At 45.5% G+C, this 23,760-nt stretch overlaps 1 protein-coding gene across 1 annotated transcript; it reads left to right on the top strand.

The window, feature by feature from the left end:
• Positions 1–239: 239 nt before the first annotated feature.
• On the top strand, positions 240–22,346 carry LOC306927341 (chymotrypsin-like elastase family member 3B; the record flags this gene model as incomplete). The annotated part of the gene is made up of 8 exons (XM_079507052.1): positions 240–288; positions 1,802–1,890; positions 2,449–2,546; positions 3,865–3,993; positions 4,449–4,585; positions 6,398–6,540; positions 7,430–7,582; positions 22,308–22,346. 8 exons carry the CDS (start codon positions 240–242, stop codon positions 22,344–22,346), a joined length of 837 nt encoding a protein of 278 aa, XP_079363178.1.
• Positions 22,347–23,760: the final 1,414 nt, after the last annotated feature.

The following is a 23,760-nucleotide window of genomic DNA, read 5'->3' as shown; positions in this document are numbered from 1 at the left end:
AGGAAGTTCTTCCCAGCTAATTCTGGCAGTGTCTATAGATAACAATGTTGATAACAGGGACGCAAACCTGACGGTTTCCCAGATGGTCTGACGTGCTCTCAGGGTGAAAGAGGGTCTGGGTCTGGGGGTATAACTAGAGAGTTAGAACTGTGTGACAGACAGACAGAGGGTCTGGGGGTATAACTAGAGAGTTAGAACTGTGTTACAGACAGACAGACAGACAGACTGACTGATCAACCATGGTGCTGCTACAGGGACTGGCTTCAGTGATGCTTCTGGCGGCATACGGTGGGTAATAATAATAATGTAATATAAGTAAGTCAAAAAGGGTAGGCACAATATAAGCTATAGCTTCAGCCCACACCTTTTTCGGTCCAAACATTTCCTGTAAAATAGTTGTTGCTGTAATAATCATGCACATGTTTTTTTTTAAGACCGAAAAATAAACCATTCATAAGCAGGCCTCCGTTTATCCACTGAGATGGTACTAAGAGAGTAATGTGCTATGATACATTAACATGTATTGTGCATACTACGCCATTTGGTACCATACTACTTGCTGTTATTTTTAATTACTTGCTTTTCATTACATTGCACTTACCGTAGCACTTGCCCTAGCCTCGACAAACTTGCCGGCTAGTCATTTAGATACCGGTAGTACGTTATGTAGACAGATTCAGTCATTAATATTATTGATCTGGCATTCTATAGTGTTTAAAGGAGAATTCCATACTAAAAGGCTTTCTTACCTTTCTTTGTAGTCGTTACGTCCCCACCAAAGAGGTCCAGGTGTTTTTTTGTGTAAAAACTCCTTATTGGCTATTTCCCCTACCATAAGCCCTCAATGAATTGCATTGAATTGAATGGGAATTGAATGGGGCAATGGGGTGTTGTGATCATTCGCTTATTTCCATCGAAATAAGTAGTAAAGTGTGCCGCTTGGGATATTATTTACATTATGAAGAGAGGATATATACAAAAAAAACATTATTTTGAGCGATGGAAATAAGCAAATTAGCACAACACCCCATAGCCCCATTCAATTTAGGGCTTATGGTAGGGGAAATAGCCAATAAGGAGGTTTTGCACAAAATAACACCTGGACCTCTTTGGTGGGGACGTAACAACTACAAATGAAGGTAAGAAAGCCTTCTAGTATGGAATTCTCCTTTAAAGTTTCATTGTACAGATATTTTACTGTTAGAAGGATGTTAGGTTCTTGGTTTACTTGTGATGCTAGATGACTATATTTCTATGCATTTGATGTATTACCTTGTGTTGTTCTTGCTTACTGTGAGTGTCTGCTAAATGCCTACATTGTACATTATGTTGCTGTTACAATGTTGAGGATCTGAAACCAAATAATTGGACATAATGGCACTAACATATTGTTTCGGGATTTCTGAGATAGTATACTGTATGTTCCAACACTTCAGGCTCTCCTGTACTTTTTCTGCATTTTCTCTGGAAATACTTGTTTACCCAAAGTTATTTTCCCTTTTTTGCCTCTAATTCTTCTCTTTTGTTACTGAAAACAAGTGTCACTTGTCGACACTTCTTTTCATTGTAAAGAGGAATCTCTCAGCACTTTCATAACAACACCTTTGCAAATGCCCTGCTTTCTCACTGAAATTTGACAATAATACTAAGACACCGTCTTACCAATGACACGACATGTGAAGTTTTCAAATGGCACACATTGAGTAGGCCTAGAGTACACACACAGTCTAATCTACAGTTCGTGAGGTCAAGGATCATGCATTCAAACTACATGTGCTGTCATGTGTTTTCTCTCCTACAGCTTGTGGGTGTGGCAGCCCCACGTTTGAGCCTGATGCCAGCAGGGTGGTGAACGGACAGGATGCCCGTGCTCACAGCTGGCCTTGGCAGGTATACCGTAGGCTAGACGCACTCTCACCATCCATGTTCTCATCTCGTGTGTGTGTGTTTGTTTGTCCCGAACTCGTCCAGTTACCATGGTAACGGAGGGGGGGCGGCGGTGGCTCAGGGGTAGAGTGGCCGGATGGCAACCGCAAGGCGGCCAGCTCGAACCCAGGCTCCCCCAGAGTTAGTGTCGAAGTGTCCTTGAGCAAGACTCTGAACCCCAAATTGCTCCTGATGTGCTGGTTGGTGCCTTGCATGGTTTCCGCCGCCATCGGTGTATGAATGTGTGTGTGAATGGGTGAATGTAATGCACAATCTATGTAAAGGTGTATGAATGTGTGTGAATGGGTGAATGTAATGCACAATCTATGTAAAGGTGTAAGAATGTGTGTGTGAATGTGTGTGTGAATGGGTGTATGTAATGCACAGTCTATGTAAAGGTGTATGAATGTGTGTGTGAATGTGTGTGTGAATGTAATGCACAGTCTATATAAAGCGCCTTGGATAAAGGCGCTATATAAATGCACCATTTAACAGAGCTTGTTGTTGGTTTAATCCCCTCAGATTTCGCTGCAGGTGAAGCATGGCAGCCGTTACCACCACACGTGTGGAGGCACTCTGATCGCTCCTCGCTGGGTGCTGACGGCTGGACACTGCATCTGGTGAGTCCCATTTAGACCTGAGGACAATTCTACAAATGTCTCCTAAATCCTGACAGTTTTCTGAAAAACCTCATGTTTCTATATGTCAGTGGTTCTCAAACATTTTCATGTCAAGGACCTCCAGAAATATATGTAATTGGCCGCCGACCCCCATCTGAAAATATGTTGTTCCAGGGCCAGCGCAGGGCCAGCGCTGTCATGTCTGTCCTGGAGAGCTCTGAACTGGCTTTACTTTTTCAGACTAATCTTTCTGTGACCTTGATAAGCACAGCTAGGGTGCACACTCTTATAAGTAATGGTAACTGCTTTAAAGGTCTACTTTATCTCATCACACCTCATGTCAAAAAGGTTGCCGATCCCTGCATTAAAAACAGGCTCACAGAGTGCATGCTATTTTGTTCATATAGACACCCCTATTCCGAACACCATTATTAAACCATTATTAGTTTGATTAGCTGCAGCTGTGGTGATTACATCATGGTGATATATGAGGTCAGCCTTATGCTATCCTTATACAGACTGTCAAAGGTGTCACAACCCACAGCACATCCTTTCCTGTTGGGCCGTGTGCTCGTACATTGCGACAGAACATTGGCTTTTTGTATCGAAACAAAGCCAGCTTTCCTGTCATTAGCAGAAAGAGCGTAGTTGAGGCAGTGTTCCTGTCTGTCTTGGATTATGGAGACATAATCTATAGACATGCAGCAAGCAGCATCCACTCTAAAATCCCTAGACTCTGTTTATCACTCATCCACTCTTAAATCCCTAGACTCTGTTTATCACTCATCGATTAGATTTATTACGGGTGATAGCTATGGTAGGCTACTCACCATTGTATCTTATATAAGGTTGAATGGTCCTCCCTGACAGAGAGACGAGAACTGCATCGACACCTGTTGTATAAAGCCATGCTTGGAGATTGTCCTAAATGCATCTCATCTTTTCTGAAATGGGACTCTGAGCCCTACCACACCCGGTCAAGGACTCTGAACCCTACCACACCCGGTCAAGGACTCTGAACCCTACCACACCCGGTCAAATAATTTCCCCAAATTCAAGGTACTAAAAGTTAACTTGGTAGATCTGCTTTTAGCTTATGTGGCCCTAATACATGGAATAACCTGCAAACAACATTAAAATGTATTAAGGTTATGGTTAGGTTAGGGTTTGAGGTAGGTTGTCGTTCGGACCAATGGTATGTCGGAACTAAAGCATGCACCCGGTTTCAACCCCCCCCTGGTACAAAGTGAGTGCAGTGTGTCTGCCTCTAGCACAGACACACACAAAGATATGAACACTAAACCTGTTGTTCCTGCAGGCCTGGAGACGTGTATCGCATCGTGTTGGGAGAGCACAGTATGAGCAAGCAGGAGGGAACGGAACAGATCAGGGACGTTCTGCGCAGAATCGTCCACCCTGACTGGGACATCGACCGCGTCAACCAAGGGTGGGTGTTAATTGTCTTCTCTTTCTCCTCCACGTGAAATACTATGACGACCAACTACCATAGTTGTTGTATCACCTGCCTGACTGTAGGCCTACATCAGTGGTTCCCACTTTTTCATTTCAAGGACCTTTCAAGGACTTTTTCACTAATGAGCCCACAGACCCCCATTTGTGATGTCAGAACAGGCCAGCTCCATATATGGAGATATAGGGGTGATCAGATCCAGAGCCCGTGCAGAGGCCTTTTGTGGCGGTTCTGGACAACCGTGGGTCTGACCGACTAGACATATTAAGGTCGCCAGTGTAGGTTTATCAGTGGATGTTTTCTCCACTGTTTCTATCCCCACATTGAAGTCAGGTCTTCATGATGCATCAGTAGACGGATCGAGGTCTCTGATATACGTGAGACTGGAGCTGATAATAAGGATGACGTTGTGATCAATCATTTCCACACAGCAACGACCTGGCCCTGCTGAAACTGGACAAGGCTCCCTTCATGACGGACAGCGTTGGCGTGGCCTGTCTTCCAGAGTCCGGGGAGATGCTGGCCCACGGGGCAGACTGCTACATCTCTGGCTGGGGCAACCTCTACAGTATGTATGTAGATCCTTTGTTCCCGTTGTGGAGAGATGCTGGCCCACGGGACCATAGATATATAAGAAAGGCTAGATGGCTCACCCGCGCTCTGGACAATGGAGTTGCGACGTTTCTACGTGGCGGCCATCTTACAGAGCGGCAGCATAATTGTGTCTATGGGGCATGTACTTTTTAAATAACCATAACTTGCTCAATTTTCAACCGATTTTGGTTTGGTTTGTTATAAATGCCAGTCCGCATACTTATATGCTTTTATATGACGTTAAATTTAAAAAAAACATTAAGCAGATAAGCGTCCTGAATCAAAGCCACGTTGACAACGTTTGTAATGAACCAACCCGTTTGTAAATCCATGAGGATTTGAGGGAGTGATGACTATTTTAGTTTGAGCTGCCATAGAACATATACTGTACTGTAGCCCCTCAGCAAGATGGCCACCGGGTGAACTACGTCAGAGACTCCGCCTTGAGCCATCTAGCCTTTATATATGTCTATGCACAGGACAGACTGCTACATCTCTGTGGCTGGGGGAACCTCTACAGTAATACAGTGTCCTTGTTCTCATTCTGTCACTCAGCCCAGCACTGGTACAGTATGTGACAGATGCCGTTATGTAACGCGATGTTCATTTAGTGTTGGGCTATTAGCAGGCATGGCACTTGGCTCTAATCATTGTGAATTAGTCTCTAAACTAAGTCACAATGTCATTTACTCTTTTATGTACAACTTCTACACTACAGTCCAAAAGTCCACAGAAGATTATTGTACAATGCCATGCCATCAAGTGTTGATTGATCAGTATTCGTTGTTGATCAGGGTTGATTTGAGAGCTGTGTGTTCACTCACTGAGGCCCCTTTTCCACCAGGGTGGAACCATTTAGGTTATTCTTTCTCCCCCACCTATAATATTGAACCAGTTCAGAGTGTTTCCACTGAAAATTAATTTGTTCAGAACACCAACACAAAGTTGGTTCGGATGATTTCAGAACTGGAACCAAAAAATGTCCGCCGGTTCCGTTGAAAGCGCCACGGTTCCGAGAAGGCTGCAGTGCAGGTGTTCCTCAAGCCAGTCTGGTATCAGAGGCCTTCATTTAGCCCCTGAAGTATATGGACTTATGTAAACACTACTGTAGTATTTTAGATAAGACTTTTTTTAGATAAGACTTTCTCTGAGTTAAACCCAGGATGTCTGTCCCTCCCTTCTCTACAACATCCTGGCCAACGTACTGTACGCTCCAATCGTCCTATACCTACTGTAGACTCTTCTCCCTCCTGGCTCCCAAGCTGTGGAATGACCTCTGACCTTTTGACTTCAGCTCCCCCAGAGTTAGTGTCAAAGTGTCCTTGAGCAAGACGCTGAACCCCTAATTGCTCCTGATGTGCAGGTTGGTGCCTTGCATGGTTTCCTCCGGCATCGGTGTGTGAATGTGTGTGAATATACTGTATAGTGTATACAGTATGTTTCATGTTCATCTTCTCTGATCTTGCAACTGCAAACAAAAGCTAAAGAAAGTAGGCTAAAACCACAGAACATCAAGTCACATCATAATAATCAAACTTCATTTTTCCTCAAATATCAGTGACATTTGACACACGCTTTGTTTCATGAAAATAACTCCCATTATTCTCTCTCTGTGCTCCCCGTGCAGCCGGTGGGCCCATGCCTGACTCCCATTATTCTCTCTCTGTGCTCCCCGTGCAGCCGGTGGGCCCATGCCTGACTCCCATTATTCTCTCTCTGTGCTCCCCGTGCAGCCGGTGGGCCCATGCCTGACTCCCATTATTCTCTCTCTGTGCTCCCCGTGCAGCCGGTGGGCCCATGCCTGACGTCCTCCAGCAGGCCTTGCTTCCAGTGGTAGAGCACAGTGTGTGCAGCAGCAGTGACTGGTGGGGCATCAACGTGAAGACCAACATGATCTGTGCAGGAGGAGACGACGTGTCCGGCTGCAACGTATGTATAACGTTACCTCACCAGACAGTGGCTTTGTGGTTAGAGTGTCCGCCCTGAAACCGGGAGGTCGGGGGTTCGATTCCCCGGCCGGGTCAGACTGTAAAAATGGGACCCAATGCCTCCCTGCTTGGCACTCAGTGGGTTGGGTTGGGGGGTCAAATCAACTAATGATTCCCGAGCTCACCGCTCCAAGAGATGGGTCAAATGCGGAGAACAAATTTCACTGCGGTAATGTGTGTGACTAATGGTACGACTTTGACTTTGACTAACGTTACCTCTACCTGTCAGCTAGCCTGGGATCAACAATATTTTCGGGTTTCCACTGGTATATAGTATATGGATATATGGAGACTGTAGCTATGCATCAAGCCAGTGTAATTCCTCTGTCAATTCACACTATACGCCGGCCAGCGGCCCAGGCAATTTGCACTGTGTTGAAGCTTTGGTAAGACGATGTGAATGGTTGTTTTGGATCGATATATACGTGAGGTCAGTTGAACTCGCGGGCACGCACGTGCATGTCTGTGCATGTGTGCGAGCTGCGCGCAGCTCAATCCGCTATTGGGGCGCCGACATCTGAGTTCTGATACACTGCACTGGTCAATTCATTCATTCATTCATTCAAACCTTTATTTATTCTCTAAAGACATTGAGGTCGCCCTCATTTGTCGTCGAAATACAACAAAATACAACATTTTCAGAGCAATAAACAAAAACAGAACAGCACAGCAACATTTCCTCATGGCGTGACGTAGCACGTGTTTAAAAACAGTTTTGCAATCAGAGATTTAAATTTACCGTATGTTATGGGAGAACAGATTTGATGACAATAGTATCATCTCACGGCATCTCTTGTGTCTGTCTTTGCGTGTCCGTCCCTCTGTCTCAGGGGGACTCCGGGGGTCCGCTGAACTGTAAGGGACAGGACGGCAGGTGGTACGTCCACGGGGTGACCAGCTTCGTGTCCAACCGCCAGTGCAACGAAGTGAAGAAGCCCACCGTGTTCACTCGCAACTCCGCCTTCAGCGCCTGGCTCAGCGACGTAAGACCCCTGACCTGTTCACACAGTAGCTATAGAGACTGATCAGATTTGACTGAGGGACTGACTGCCATTGGATTTTTTTTAATTTTTGTTTTGTCATGTCATGTGAAAGCGGGGAATCATAGCTTCAAATTGACATATTGGTTGTTCAGTTTGACCCACCAGTTTTGGAGATATGGCTTATTGAGTAATGTCTTGCAGAGAAACAGCGAGTTAAGAAAACAGGCTTGAAAGGTTCACTTCTGTGGACTCTAACATTACACCTATAGCTTCATGTTTAAGCATTTATTTCATATTTACATGTCAATTTCAGCTCTGACACTTATTTCAGACATACATCTAGTATGTGAATAGATTGCCTGTGATATTAACTCATTTTGGATTTTGTTTTTAAATCAGTTTTTCTCCTCTGGTGAAAAGCTGGAGGCTGCACGATGGCAGCCCCTCAGTCATGTCTGGTCACGAGTGTGTGTGTGTACGTGTATGTGTGTGTACGTATGCATGCGTGCGTGCGTGCGTGCGTGCGTGCCTGCGTGCGTCTCATTAATAATCACTGAATACCGTTTGTTTCCTGTCATTCCATCTCCTCAGACGATGCTCCATTCCTAAGGATCCTATTGGACGTCTGCAGATGGTTTATTACCGTCTGTCACAATAAACATTATTATTATTAATTATATCTGGTCTCACAGCGTGTGTGTGCATCTTTGATTGATTGATTCATTGAAGTATTTATTAACAGATTGGAGAATTACAGTACATTTCAAGCACAAAAACTGTTAACTGTGAGTGGACGACGCCATAAAGCATTACACATGTGACCTGTGTGTGCGTGCACTGTGCTCATGCACGCATGTGTGTATTGATACCACGAATACTCACGAATCAAGAGGGTGTTTTGAGATTTGGATCTACGGTTAGGGTCATGATCAGGATTGGACAGCCTGCTCTACCTCCTCCTGAGCCACAGACGCCTACTGTAGGCCCTACTATATATGTCTTCTACACATATCAGACTGATATGCATAATACTGTAAAACACTTTGCTTTGTGATTGATTGATTGAAGAATTAATTATTAACAGATTGGAGAATTACAGTACATTTCAAGCACAACTCAATATGGCAGTGGCTTAAGGTGGAAGGAAACTTGCGCACACACACACACACACACACACACACACACACACACACACACACACACACACACACACACACACACAACTCAAATGTACAGTAGTGTCTACCCTGCTAAATCCATGGTCAACAGTGTACTTGCAGACATTAAAGCTTTGGTTATTTCCTTCTTTCATTTGCACAGTGAACACACAGCTTGTACTCTGTCTCCATCTGCTGGTGGACAGAGGGACTGCATGCTTGTTGTCAACCTCCCAGCAGAGACTGTATAGTGTAGGTCAGGAACTCATTAAGGCCCATTTACACGAGAGCCGATCTATAAGCCCACAAAGCTTCGCATACGCAACGTGTCGTGGGCTTGCACGTCGGCTATGACTGCCGCTCGACACCGTCGTATTACAAAGCCTAAATTAGCCACTATTATTATGACTCCCCATAATGCTCACAGCCAAAGCCTGAAATGACAGTCATCACAGACAATAACAACACTCTGTCTGTACTCTGTGTGTCAGAGCTTCTCTCATGCTGAACTGGAAGACATTGAAGTATATTGAGGCTGTGATTCATGCTTGTCTCTGTACTTAATGTGAACACCATTTACCTACATGCTCCTTTATGACTGACTGGCGGTGGTGACTACTCATATAACTACTCATATAGGCCTATCAATACTGCAATAGGCCTATAGCAGGTGTGTCCAAACTGTTTTCAAAGGGGGCCATATTTTTTTAGAAAATAAGGGGGCCAACTACATCTCCTCGACTGACACAATGTGCCTTCGGACTATAACAACATGTGCATTTAAACGATTTTATGTAACTATCATCAACAATATTTAATATCAATGGTCTTGTGTGCTGTGAACAAAACACAAAAATAACTCAGCCCCTTTTCATCCTTATTTTCAAATAATCCTGACAAATTATACTTTGCATGGGAAATGCCCAGGTTAATAAAAATGTAAAAATGTCGGGGTGATACAATTCAGGCATGAAGCCGAGAGCCGTATACAATCTGTCCCCGGGCCCCATTTGGCCCACGGGCCACACTTTGGACACCCCTGGCCTATATATAAATACTGTGTTACAACTAAAAGTACTTCAGAAAAGGTACAAAAGTATTGGTATCAAATAGTACTTAAAAGTACCAAAAGTAGAACATAGTCATTACGCAGAATGTCCCGTTTCTGTCACAGTGCAACTCAATTAAGTGGGACCCAAATGCAGAACAGAAAGGCAGGAGCAGAGCAGGTCAACTTCACTGTAAACACACAGGAACAGGACTGGAACATAACACCATAAATAAACAACAACTATACTCAGGGAACACAAGGAACTGAGGGTTTAAGTAGACACAGGGATCACAACACACAGGTGAACAGAACTAACAATCAACACTGGGTTTTGCTGGGAGACTAACAGGACACAGCTGATTGGCTGGGAGGCTAACAGGACACAGCTGATTGGCTGGGAGGCTAACAGGTGGAGAAGACTAGTAATCACAGGGAGGTGAGACAAGACAGGCAAACACAGGCAGAACAGGAAACACAAGGGCAACACTACATAATAAAAGTACACAGTACACAGATCATAGTTCATGACAGTTTCAAGTTTTCAAATCTTTTGAAAATAGACGATCTACAAGCTAACAATGCATCACATCGTAATGCATTGTGATCTTGTAGATCGGCTATTTTCAAATGGCCGAAATGTATACAGGGTTGAAGTGGATGATGTATGTTTTGTAATAATAATAATCAAAAGTAACTAGTAACTAAAGTTTTCAAATAAATGTAGTGGAGTAAAAAGTACAACATTTTCCTCTGAGATGTAATGGAGTAGAAGTAGGAAATGTGCTGGAAATTGGAAATACTCAAGTAAAGTACTAATACCTCACAGTTGTACTTAAATTAGTACAGTACTTCCACCACTGTTTGTGACTGTCCGTCCTGTAAGCGTCCCTGAGTCCCCTCGCGGCCATCGAGGGATCAAAGTGGTTTTGGAACCATTTATAAACCTTAGTGTCAGCGCGTCCCAAATAATGGAAAGTGACAATGCCACGGTGAATAGCGTTTAGCTCGACACGCCACACGCACCTCGGCCAAACACAGCCCGGTTAGCTGGACACGCCACACGCACCTCGGCCACACACAGCCCGGTTAGCTGGACACGCCACACGCACCTCGCCACACACAGCCCCGAATGTGTTCCAAGTATGACTCGTAGTCCCGGTAAGTCGTTTGGGGCTGTGGTTGTGGCCTCTCTCCAAAAATAACACGTCTAAATAGTGACACCATGCATGCCAGTCAGAACTCACTGGGCCCAGGCTGGCTCATCATACGTTATGTTAACTTAACACTCTAGCCTTTTCAGACATGACAACATAAACATTCTAAATGACTCCTTGTTTATGTCATGATGCATGTCTGTTCCCTAGCAACACGGGGAACAGCACCCCCCTTCCCCTCGTCAGACTCCAGGTTAGGCCTCACTCAATGGGGAACAGCACCCCCCCTCCCCTCGTCAGACTCCACCTTAGGCCTCACTCAATGGGGAACAGCACCTCACCTCCCCTCGTCAGACTCCCCCTTATAGGCCTCACTCAATGGGGAACAGCACCTCACCTCCCCTCGTCAGACTCCCCCTTATAGGCCTCACTCAATGGGGAACAGCACCTCACCTCTTCAGACTCCACCTTAGGCCTCACTCAACGGGGAACAGCACCTCACCTCCCCTCGTCAGACTCCACCTTATAGGCCTCACTCAATGGGGAACAGCACCTCACCTCCCCTCGTCAGACTCCCCCTTATAGGCCTCACTCAATGGGGAACAGCACCTCACCTCTTCAGACTCCACCTTAGGCCTCACTCAATGGGGAACAGCACCTCACCTCCCCTCGTCAGACTCCCCCTTATAGGCCTCACTCAATGGGGAACAGCACCTCACCTCCCCTCGTCAGACTCCACCTTATAGGCCTCACTCAATGGGGAACAGCACCTCACCTCCCCTCGTCAGACTCCACCTTAGGCCTCACTCAATGGGGAACAGCACCTCACCTCCCCTCGTCAGACTCCACCTTAGGCCTCACTCAATGGGGAACAGCACCTCACCTCCCCTCGTCAGACTACACCTTAGGCCTCACTCAATGGGGAACAGCACCTCACCTCCCCTCGTCAGACTCCACCTTAGGCCTCACTCAATGGGGAACAGCACCTCACCTCCCCTCGTCAGACTCCCCCTTATAGGCCTCACTCAATGGGGAACAGCACCCCCCTTCCCCTCGTCAGACTCCACCTTAGGCCTCACTCAATGGGGAACAGCACCTAACCTCCCCTCGTCAGACTCCCCCTTATAGGCCTCACTCAATGGGGAACAGCACCTCACCTCCCCTCGTCAGACTCCCCCTTATAGGCCTCACTCAATGGGGAACAGCACCTCACCTCTTCAGACTCCACCTTAGGCCTCACTCAATGGGGAACAGCACCTCACCTCCCCTCGTCAGACTACACCTTAGGCCTCACTCAATGGGGAACAGCACCTCACCTCCCCTCGTCAGACTACACCTTAGGCCTCACTCAATGGGGAACAGCACCTCACCTCCCCTCGTCAGACTCCACCTTAGGCCTCACTCAATGGGGAACAGCACCTCACCTCCCCTCTTCAGACTCCACCTTAGGCCTCACTCAATGGGGAACAGCACCTCACCTCCCCTCTTCAGACTCCACCTTAGGCCTCACTCAATGGGGAACAGCACCTCACCTCCCCTCTTCAGACTCCACCTTAGGCCTCACTCAATGGGGAACAGCACCTCACCTCCCCTCGTCAGACTCCACCTTAGGCCTCACTCAATGGGGAACAGCACCTCACCTCCCCTCGTCAGACTCCACCTTATTTAGCGCGCAGCACTTAATTGCCCTGTAACCTCGACGACCTTGCAGGCGTATAATTGCAAAGGCTAAAATATGTCATTTAGATAGCATATATTATGTAGACATAATAGCATTCTAGGGTATATATGCACATGCATAAAGTGAATGGCAAAATCGAGTGGCAAAGTGAGTGGAAAAGTGAGTTTAACGTAATTTAATGTTTAAAGGTATATTCAGTGATTTAACTTAATTCAAATATCACTTATTTTGTTGTGCTTATACAGTCTAAGGAAGTTCCTTCCTGTCCCCAGTTAACCCCTGGGGTCAAAACACCTTATAGGTTTAGTTTTTGGCTAGGTGGCCCAGCCTTCATCCAATCAGGATAGAGAGGGGCCTTCCGGCAATCACGATCGACTGTGGTGTGCATGATGTTGGCCTGTCGCGTGTCCCCCCACTGTAATGCGTGCCCGTGCACATCTTGTTACCGGGGCGGACCGGTTTTTTTCCCCCAAATCACCCAAATCACTGAATGCTCCTTTAATGCAATCAGATAGGACTTTCTTTTTGGATGTATGGGCTGTCAAGGCCAGAAAGTAGTTTTTTGCCACTCAGTAGGCGTTCCTGCATAACTTCCGGGTATGATGATGATGTCATGCGCATACTATCTATTGTGTACTAGACCAGAGCGCAGCTGTAGAGCACCGAGTCGGTAATGATGGAAGTTGGAGATCCATGCCCCACCTGGCTATGCAATACCCGTTGTACCCGTGTCAGAGTACCCGTTCCACCCATCTGTCTGTGTCCCTTTTATGCCCATATATGGACATTTCTGTATCTGTCTCTCTGTGCCCCTTTATTCCTATATATGGAGTTCTGTGTCAGGCATGCCCAAATATGGAGTGTTGTGATGTCAGAACAGGCCAGCTCCATATATATGGACCCTGGGCAGAGGCCCCATATCCAGAGCCCGGTCAGAGGCCTTTTGTGGCGGTTCTGGACAACCGTGGGTCCGACCGACTCGACACCGGGCACTGCACTCCCTGTGGGGGTGTGGAACGCGTGTGTCGAATTTGAAGTCGGTGGGGCGTACGGTTCTCGAGTTACGTGCATTACAGCCATACACATAGTACAGACAGACGTACAGACAGACGTACAGAAAGACGTACAGACAGACGTACAGACAGACGTACAGACAGACGTACAGACAGACAGACAGACTGAGACATGCTGCATTTATTACAGATACTTTACGTTTCATTATAAATATATTCCACTGTTAGACGGATATATTAAGTTAATTTAGTTTACTTTTCTTCTTGATTACTATTACTTCTATGCATGTGATGTATTACCTCGTGTTGTTTTGCTTACTGTAAATCACTCTTGGATTAAGAGCATCTGCTAAATGCCTAAATTGTAAATCGTAATGCTGTTCCACTGACAAGGTACATTATGTGGAAATTAATAAGGTGTTGGAACGGCGTAGCAACCAGAAAGGCAGAAAGATTTATAGGGTTTCTTTTCCAACCTTTTATCATAGTTGTTTGTTTATCCCATTCTGGGCGGGAACCCCTTTTGGTGTTTCTAAGCATTTATGTTATGCTTTAGCTATTGAAAAATAGCAGATCTACAAGCTCATAGCGCGGCACCGAGTGCCGCGCTACGAGCTTGTAGGTCTGCTATTTTTGAAAAATCGTGGAAATGTGGCATAAATCTTTGAATATATATTATTTCAGAGCGAACGTTTTTAACTCAACTCTTTGCTTCTAGGGGGGTCCTGGAATAACATATTTTCAGATGGGGGTCGGTTACAGAAACATAGGTATATTTCAGAAAACTGTCAGAAGATTTTTTTTAATTTCGACGTCAGGCCTAAATGGATTATACGTCTGGAGACTCCGGTCCAGGACAGAACTTCAGACACGCCTCCTCAGACTCCGGTCCAGGACAGGCCTCAGACACGCCTCCTCAGTAGACCTGGCTCGAATACTGAACCCATTGTATTTGGCGTTATAGGAACCTGTTGCCCTTCATGCTGATGCATCGACCGCAGGCTGGGTTCGAACCCACAACCCTCTGCATGAAAGGCATTACTTATGCACAAACTAAACTACTAAACATTAGTCAAGTTGATTTAACATAATTATACTATATTATACGTCATTGACCGGGGTCCCCCAGGCGTCTACACTTGGTCCCCTCCCCTTTTCCCTCTGTACCATTATTATTATGGATTTACCCAAAACAGCCGATGGCACGTTAGGGGCCACGTTATAGGGGCCCTAACGGTTTAGCACTGACCGAAATAGGCCTCCTATGGGAGTCCAACTACATGGCAGCAACATGGCCTCCTGGGAGTCCAACTACATGGCAGCAACATGGCCTCCTGGGAGTCCAACTACATGGCAGCAACATGGCCTCCTGGGAGTCCAACTACATGGCCTCCTGGGAGTCCAACTACATGGCAGCAACATGGCCTCCTGGGAGTCCAACTACATGGCAGCAACATGGCCTCCTATGGGAGTCCAACTACATGGCAGCAACATGGCCTCCTATGGGAGTCCAACTACATGGCAACATGAGCTTGCCCCAACGAAGGGATTCTAGGGTTCATGGTTAATGATTTGTGATACATTTAGCATCTCTATTCTGGAGGGAACATTAACCCAAGATATACCAGATCTACAAGTTCATAACTGATACATTTAGCATCCCTATTCTGGGGGGAACATTAACCAAAGATATACCAGATCTACAAGTTCATAACTGATACATTTAGCATCTCTATTCTGGAGGGAACATTAACCAAAGATATACCAGATCTACAAGTTCATAACTGATACATTTAGCATCTCTATTCTGGAGGGAACATTAACCAAAGATATACCAGATCTACAAGTTCATAACTGATACATTTAGCATCCCTATTCTGGGGGGAACATTAACCAAAGATATACCAGATCTACAAGTTCATAACTGATACATTTAGCATCTCTATTCTGGAGGGAACATTAACCAAAGATATACAGATCTACAAGTTCATGACTGATACATTTAGCATCTCTATTCTGGAGGGAACATTAACCAAAGATATACCAGATCTACAAGTTCATAACTGATACATTAAGCATCTCTATTCTGGAGGGAACATTAACCAAAGATATACCAGATCTACAAGTTCATAACTGATACATTTAGCATCTCTATTCTGGAGGGAACATTAACCAAATATATACCAGATCTACAAGTTCATAACTGATACATTAAGCATCTCTATTCTGGAGGGAACATTAACCAAATATATACCAGATCTACAAGTTCATAACTGATACATTTAGCATCTCTATTCTGGAGGGAACATTAACCAAAGATATATTGATCTACAAGTTCATAACTGATACATGTAGCATCTCTATTCCGGAGGGAACATTAACCAAAGATATACCAGATCTACAAGTCCATGACGTGTCTGCGAGGTGTTGTGGTTTGGTGTAAACTAGAGCGTGGGTTTTCAACCAGTGGTCCGGCCAGGGACCACCAGTTATCCGGGGACCACCAGTTATCCGGGGACCACCGGTGGTCCTTAGGGGGTTCCAGCTAAATGATGGAGAGTTAGGCCCCATTTACACTGGCAGCCAAATCCAGCCTGAATCAGATCTGAGCCACATCCAGATTGGAATCTGATTTGTCTAAATGAGTCATGTGACCATTTAAACCAATCGGATTTCAATTACATATTATAAATTATATTTTTGGGGGTCCTTGACATGAAAATGTTTGAGAACGACATGAGGGTCGTGATATAGAAGACATTTTGTAGAATCGTCCTCATGGTCGACATGGGCTGACAAGGAACCTGTCCTATATATTCAAAGATTTGCGCCACACGATTTTCACGATTTTTCAAAAAATAGCAGACCTACAAGCTCGTAGCGCGGCACTCGGTGCCACGCTACGAGCTTGTAGGTCTGCTATTTTTCAACAGCTAAAGCATATAGGCTACATAACATAATGCTGGAAACACCAAAAGGGTGTCCAGAACGGGTTAAATTCTTATCAGTATTAACTAATTAATCACAGTGGAATGATGATGACGGCCCGGGGTTGAATGTGCTGAATGTGTCTTTTCCATCATCAACACCCCTCCCCCCCACCCTCCCCCCACCGGGGGTGTGGCCACGTGCTCTCTCTCTCTCGCCACCCACATTCGGAAGAGTTCAAGCTACCGAGGGTTTATAGTCATAAACTATAAACTATTATGGCTGTATATTTATGACACAATAAATTATGAACTTACTACTAGTGTAATAGTACCAGAGGGCCGGCCCGACCTCGATGGGTGCCAACACGGCTCAGAAAACTGCTTCAAACTCGCTGACCCTCCGGGGAATAATTAACTAAAACATTTCATCTCATGGTATAACTCTCACATGGGTAAGGTAAGGTCTAGGACAGGTCCGTTGTCAACCCATGTCGACCATGAGGACGATTCTACAAAATGTCTTTATATCACGAGTTTTCTGAAAAACCCTCAAAATACCCCCAAAAATATATGTAATTGGCCGCCGACCCCCCCATCTGAAAATATGTTGTTCCAGGGACCCCCCCCCCCCCCCCCCCCAAGACGCAAAGATTTGAGTTAAAAACGTTCGCATGTGAAAGAATATATATTTAAAGATTTGCACCACATTTTCACGAATTTCCAAAAATAGCAGATCTACATTACATTTACATTACATTACATTACATTACAAGCTCGTAGCGTGGCACCGAGTGCCGCGCTACGAGCTTGTAGATCTGCTATTTTTCAACAGCTAAAGTATAACATAATGCTATAAACACCAAAAGGAGTTACCGCCCAAGCTGCTGTCCCAGTTCCTTCGAAGCCGTATGCATTGTTCTCTCTGCACTCTGTAACTGTTTACCTTGAAGCTTTTTATTGACTTGCAGTTCAGATTTCTTATAGTCTTCTTTCTCTTCTCTGCTTATTCCCATTTCGCACTTGGCTCAGTCATGTTGTCGCTCTGAATGATGAGAGCGTCTATGTGCTAAATAATTTGAGGCTCTCTGATCCATCTGTGGATGATGTGACACGGCTTTCATTTCTTCGCCCCCCCGCTGCTCGTGGTGACAGCAGGGGGACGATGACAACAGTGATGAGGGCGTCAGCGCGCGTGCTGCGGCATCCAGAACTTCAACCAGCCCCAAATTCTCACATGTCTCCCCCTGTTCTCCGCTCCCTCCATTGGCTCCCGGTTTTACTGAGTTAATGAGAACACTGATGCTGCATGGCCTACCAAGCATCGGAAGGTATAGTTAGCACACCCATATCTTTAAAGCCCCTTATTAGGCCCATGATATGGAGATGTCTGTGTCTGTCTCTCTGTGTCCCCATATTCCTATATATGGAGTTCTGTGTCAGGCATGCCCAAATATGGAGGGTTGTGATGTCAGAACAGGCCGGCTCCATATATGGACCCTGGGCAGAGCCCGAGTATAGAGACCTTTTGTGGCGGTTCTGGACAACCGTGGGTCCGGCTGACTCGACACCGGGCACTGCATTCCCTGTGCAGGGGGTGTGGAACGCGTGTGTCGAATTTGAAGTCGGTGGGGTTCGAACGGTTCTCGAGTTGCGTGGATTAAAGCCATACACATGTACTGACAGACGTACAGAGACATGGTGCATTTGTATGTAAATGGTAAATGGTGCATTTATAAAGCGCCTTTATCCAAGGCGCTTTACATATATTATCCATTACATTCACCCATTCACACACACATTCACACACCGATGGCGGGGGAAACCATGCAAGGCACCAACCTGCACATCGTGAGCAATTAGGCGTTTCAGAGTCTTGCTCAAGGACACTTCTACACTAACTCTGGGGGAGCCCACAGGGATCGAACTGAGAACCTAACGGTTCCCATACAGCTGCTCTATAGTGTGTACCAAAATCCCCTGGAGGGGGCGTCAACATATGTGTCACGTGGTAGCGGCCGCCATACTTGTTGGCTTGTCTGGTTTGTTTACATTGAGCGACTATCCAGTGTGCTTGTATATACGTTCTTTTTTTAAACTGACCTCACAATGGTGCAGACTTGCTCAGTAAATAAGTGCCACAGCAGGTCACGTCGAGGGAATGAGCCAGAAAACGGAGTTAGATGTTCATCTTTCCAGCATGGAGACAGCATCAAGGAACCCAGATTGTCGAGTTTACAAAAATACGTAGAATGGCTTGGATCTCGGCTGTACGGAGCACGGGCACAGAGACATAACGTTCAACAAAGTATCTAAGCACAGCCGTGTTTGTTCACAACATTTTCCTTGTCCTTGTAATGTATTTGGGCCCGACGTTCTTTCTATCCATCCTGGTGTTGGTTCACTGTGTTGTCGCCAAGAACGAGCTCAATATTTACAAAAACATACCACCGTCACTCTATTCTGAGTGATGTGGGCTAGAATTTAAAGCCCACGAGAGGGCCGTCCCTAGCTTTTCAGACGCCGCCCTCCTCTTGGTGACGTACACGTTTTCACACGCTATAAGCCACTCTAGCGCTGATCCACTGCATGCTGCTGATGTTCATAATTAAACCAAGAAGCTATCATCCATCTATAACAGGATTATGAGTGTCTGCTGAACGCCTAAATTGCAACAGTAAATTGTGTTAACTGTGAACACCATCTGTCTAATGTTACGTATTGTTTCTGCCTGGGTTTACTGCTGCTGTGAACCAAATGAACCCCTCGGGGATTATACAGCATCCGCTTACCTGACGTTACCTTAGCTAACACTTACTGACACACGCACGCACGCACGCACGCACGCACGCACGCACGCATGCACACACGCACGCACGCACGCACGCACACAAACACACGCGCGCACACACACACACACACACACACACACACACACACACACGCACGCACGCACGCACGCACGCACACACACACACACACACACACACACACACACACACACACACACACACACACACACACACACACACACACACACACACACACACACACACACTCTCCCTCTAGCATAATGCTGACACACATACTAATATGGAAACAAATAAATACTTCAATATGCAGTGTCTGTATAGCTGATCCCTGAAGAAGCAGCTTCATAATCAACTCATGAATACATATTGCGGTGGCAGTGGCTCAGCGGTAGAGTGGCCGGTGGAGTGGAGTGGCCGGATCGATCCCTGTGGGCTCCCCCAGAGTTAGTGTCCTTGAGCAAGACACTGAACCCCTAATTGCTCCTGATGTGCAGGTTGGTGCCTTGCATGGTTTCCTCCGCCATCGGTGTGTGAATGTAATGCACAATCTATGTAAAGCGCTATATAAATGAGACATTTATATTGCACCGTACAATTATTTCATAAGGATATCACCGTCCATTATTGGCACACAGCCCTGACCGACATGGGGATACCACCAGAGCCTACTGTATGTTCAGTGCATGCATTTGTACAATTACAGGTTACTAAACCCCTTGTCTGCTTCTCATGTCTTCCTTTGTCCCGATGGATTAGTTAGCTTCGTTACCTGTTGTATGGAGGTTTATTAGTCATTACAATTACAGTAATAATTGCTGATGATGCGGTCAGCCTCGTTCAGAATGAGGTCGTTGCCAGTGGTGGGATAAAGTACTCGCAAAGTAATAAGTATCAATACTGCAAAATAGGGTAGAAGTACAGTAGGCTACTCTGTTACAAGTAAAAGTCTGGAATTCCAAATGTACTTGATTAAAAATGCAACAGCAGCATCTGGCATCCAAATGTACTTAAAGTAATCACTGTGCAGAATGTTACCATTTCAAAAATGTTTGAAAATGTATGCAAATCTTTTGAAAATAGCAGATCTACAAGCTCACAATGTGTCGCGCAAATGGCCGAAATGTATATTTCTGTATGTTTTTGTAAAAAATCATCAAAAATCCCCAAAGAACTGCAGTTTTCAAATACTGGAGTAAAAAGTACAATATTTGGATCACAGATGTATAGAGTATAGTAAAAAGTATTATTGGAAATTGGAAATGCTCAAGTAACGTACTTGAGTACACAGTACTTAAGTAAATGTACTGAGTTACTTTAGAGTTACACCAGTGGAAGTACCTGTTGTGTGGAGGTTTATAGTCATTATTATAATGATACAGTAATGTATTACTGATGATGCTGCGGTCAGCCCATGGTTCAGTACGAGGTCTTTGAACAGCTGCGGCAGACATCTGGTCACCTCCCCTAACGACCGTGCTCACCATCAGGATAACGAGCTGCAGTCTGTCTTGATCTTCTACTGGGTTTAATTCACATGTTCTCCAAACACGTTCAGGCCAAGGAGCAGATAGATACTCTGTTGTAGAGCCGCCATCCATCCATCCATCCATCTTCAACCGCTTATGCGTAGTCGGGTCGCAGGGGCAACAGCTCCACCAGAGTGTTCCAGACGTCCCTCTCCATAGCAACATTAGTGACTTCCTCCTGGGGGATCCCTAGACATTCCAAGGCCAGTGAGTCGATGTAAATGGTAAATGGTGCATTTATATAGCGCCTTTATCCAAGGCGCTTTACATAGATTGTGCATTACATTCACCCATTCACACACACATTCATACACCGATGGCAGCGGAAACCATGCAAGGCACCAACCAGCACATCGGGAGCAATTAGGGGTTCAGTGTCTTGCTCAAGGACACTTCGACACTAACTCTGGGGGAGCCCACAGGGATCGAACTGTGGTCATTGGACCAGGGGTCCAATGACCCCTGGGTCGGCGGTTCGAGTCCCGGCTCCTCCTCCTGTCCACATGTCCAAGTGTCCTTGGGCAACACACTGAACCCTACATTGCCTCCAATGAGTCGGTCGGTGTGAGCTCACCACCATTGGTGTGTGAATGTGGGAAGTGAGGACGCTGGCGTTGACTGTTCGCCGCTTCACCTCCCAATGTATGAATTAATGAACCATTGTGAACCGCTTTGAGCACTTAAAAATGCAATTCATTATTATTATTATTTACTCTTTCAACAGGGTCCTTGTTGACCAACAGGCCGGGGTGCCAACCGTGCCATGCAGTGGCTCAAGGGTAGAGTGGCCACTTGGGAAGCGTTTAGGCCCTTTTTGAAACTAGCTCCTCGCCACTCGTCCTACACACTTCCACTATAGGTTTGAGCATAGCAAAACAAACCAAGTGGAAGTGTGTAGGGTGAGTGGCGAGGAGCTATAGTATCAAAACAGGGGGTTAGGTTCCCAGTTAATTACCGGCCGGCTCCCCGAGAGTTAGTGTCGAAGTGTCCTTGAGCAAGCTAGCCACGCACCCCTAGCTGTGGTCTGTGAATGTGTGTGGGCGAATACTGTAATGCACAATCTATGTAAAGCGCCTTGGATAAATGCACCGTTTACCATTTTGGTCAGTGCACTGGGACCTGTGCGTCTAAAATCTATGACAATGTGCCTTTGTTTTATACTGACATAACCCTCAAGGAAGGAGGATTACATCGCCACACTGTCCTGGGAAGGGAACGCCTCGGGATCCCCCCGGGGTAAAGTTGATAATGTTGCGCTAGGGAGAGAGGGAAGACAAGTCTGGAGCTCTCTGCTGCAGGAACTGTTGTTGCCCCCGCAACCCGACTCTGGATAAACGGTTGCATGGATGAATAACACATAATCCCCAGTCCTTTGGTGTGTATTCGTGTCACTGTGTCTATAGATGTGCACGCTGAATGTGTCCTGCCTCTACCCGTCCTAGAATACTTTATACTATGAGGACTCGAGAGGCTTTAGGAAGTCCACCAGGGCTGTGTCATCCTCTGCATAATGCCAGGCCGCCCGTGTGCGCTCATTAGCTGTGTACCGGGTTGTATTTTACCCAGAATGCAACACAAAGCACAGCCCTAGCTGCGGGGGCCCCCGCGGTTACACACCATGGCTGTGTTGAAGCTAATGCATGATTTATAGTCTGTTGTGCTGCGGTGATGTCAACAGAAATAACAGACAAAACGCCCATGACTCATCACTTCACAAGGACCCAGTGAGGTTTATTCTGGCCTAACCCATTCTGGGCGGGAACCCCCTGTTGGTGTTTTAAGCATTATGTTATACTTTAGCTATTGAACAATAGCAGATCTACAAGCTCGTAGCGCGCCACCGAGTGGCGTTTTTAACTAATATATTTGCTTCTGGGGGGGTTCCTGGAACTACATATTTTGAGATGGGGGGTCCGTGGCCCAATAGAGATAATTCTGGGGGTCCTTGACATGAAATAGGTTGAGCACCACTGACATAGAAACATAGGGTTTTTCAGAAAAATGTTAGGATTTAGAAGACATTTCTTTTAATCGACCTCAGTCCAAAATGGCCTAAAGAGTGAGAGAGATACTCCAGTTCTACAACCAAGTGGTGGAAAAAAGTACTCCAATGTATCAATACTGCATTTATAGAAATACTCTGTTACAAGTACAAGTCTGGAATTAAACATGTACTTACTGGATACAAAAGTAGATCTACATCAAAATGTACTTAAAAGCAAGTACTCATTATGCATATGTCCCATTTCAAGATGTCAAAATAATACATACAAAATCTTCTGAAAATAGCAGAACTACAAGCTCACAATGCATTGCATTCTGACGCATTGTGAGCTTGTAGATCGTCTATTTTCAAATGGCTGAAAGGTGTATACTGTAGGGCTGAAGTGGTTAATGTAGCCTATGTGTTGTAAAGATAATCCAAATCTACAAAGTAACTATAGTAACTAAAGAAATCAATGTATTGGAGCAAAAGTACAATATGTGCCTCTGAGATGTAGTGGAGTTACATGTAGAAGTATTGCCTCTGAGATGTAGTGGAGTTACATGTAAAAGTATTGGGAATCGGAATGGAAATACTCAAGTAAAGTAGAAATACCTCAAAGTACAGTACTTGAGTACATATACTTTACACCACTGTTTACGACACAAACATAACAGCTGAAAAACAAAAACACGCGGTGACCATGTGCTCATGGTGACCATGTGCTCATGGTCACTGCATGACTCTCTAATCATGCTCTCTAATCAATATAGTTTGATATAGTATGGAGATAATCAAAGCAGCGTTGCAACATGTTAATGGTACAGTAAGCTCTGTAGAGAGAGAGGGAGAGAGAGAGAGAGAGAGGGGGA

The sequence above is a fragment of the Electrona antarctica genome (genome assembly GCF_951216825.1).
Source record: "Electrona antarctica genome assembly, chromosome: 7".
In the NCBI taxonomy this organism is placed as follows: Eukaryota; Metazoa; Chordata; class Actinopteri; order Myctophiformes; family Myctophidae; genus Electrona; species Electrona antarctica.
Note: the sequence above shows the minus strand (reverse complement) of the source record. Positions and strands in the feature narration are given on the sequence as shown.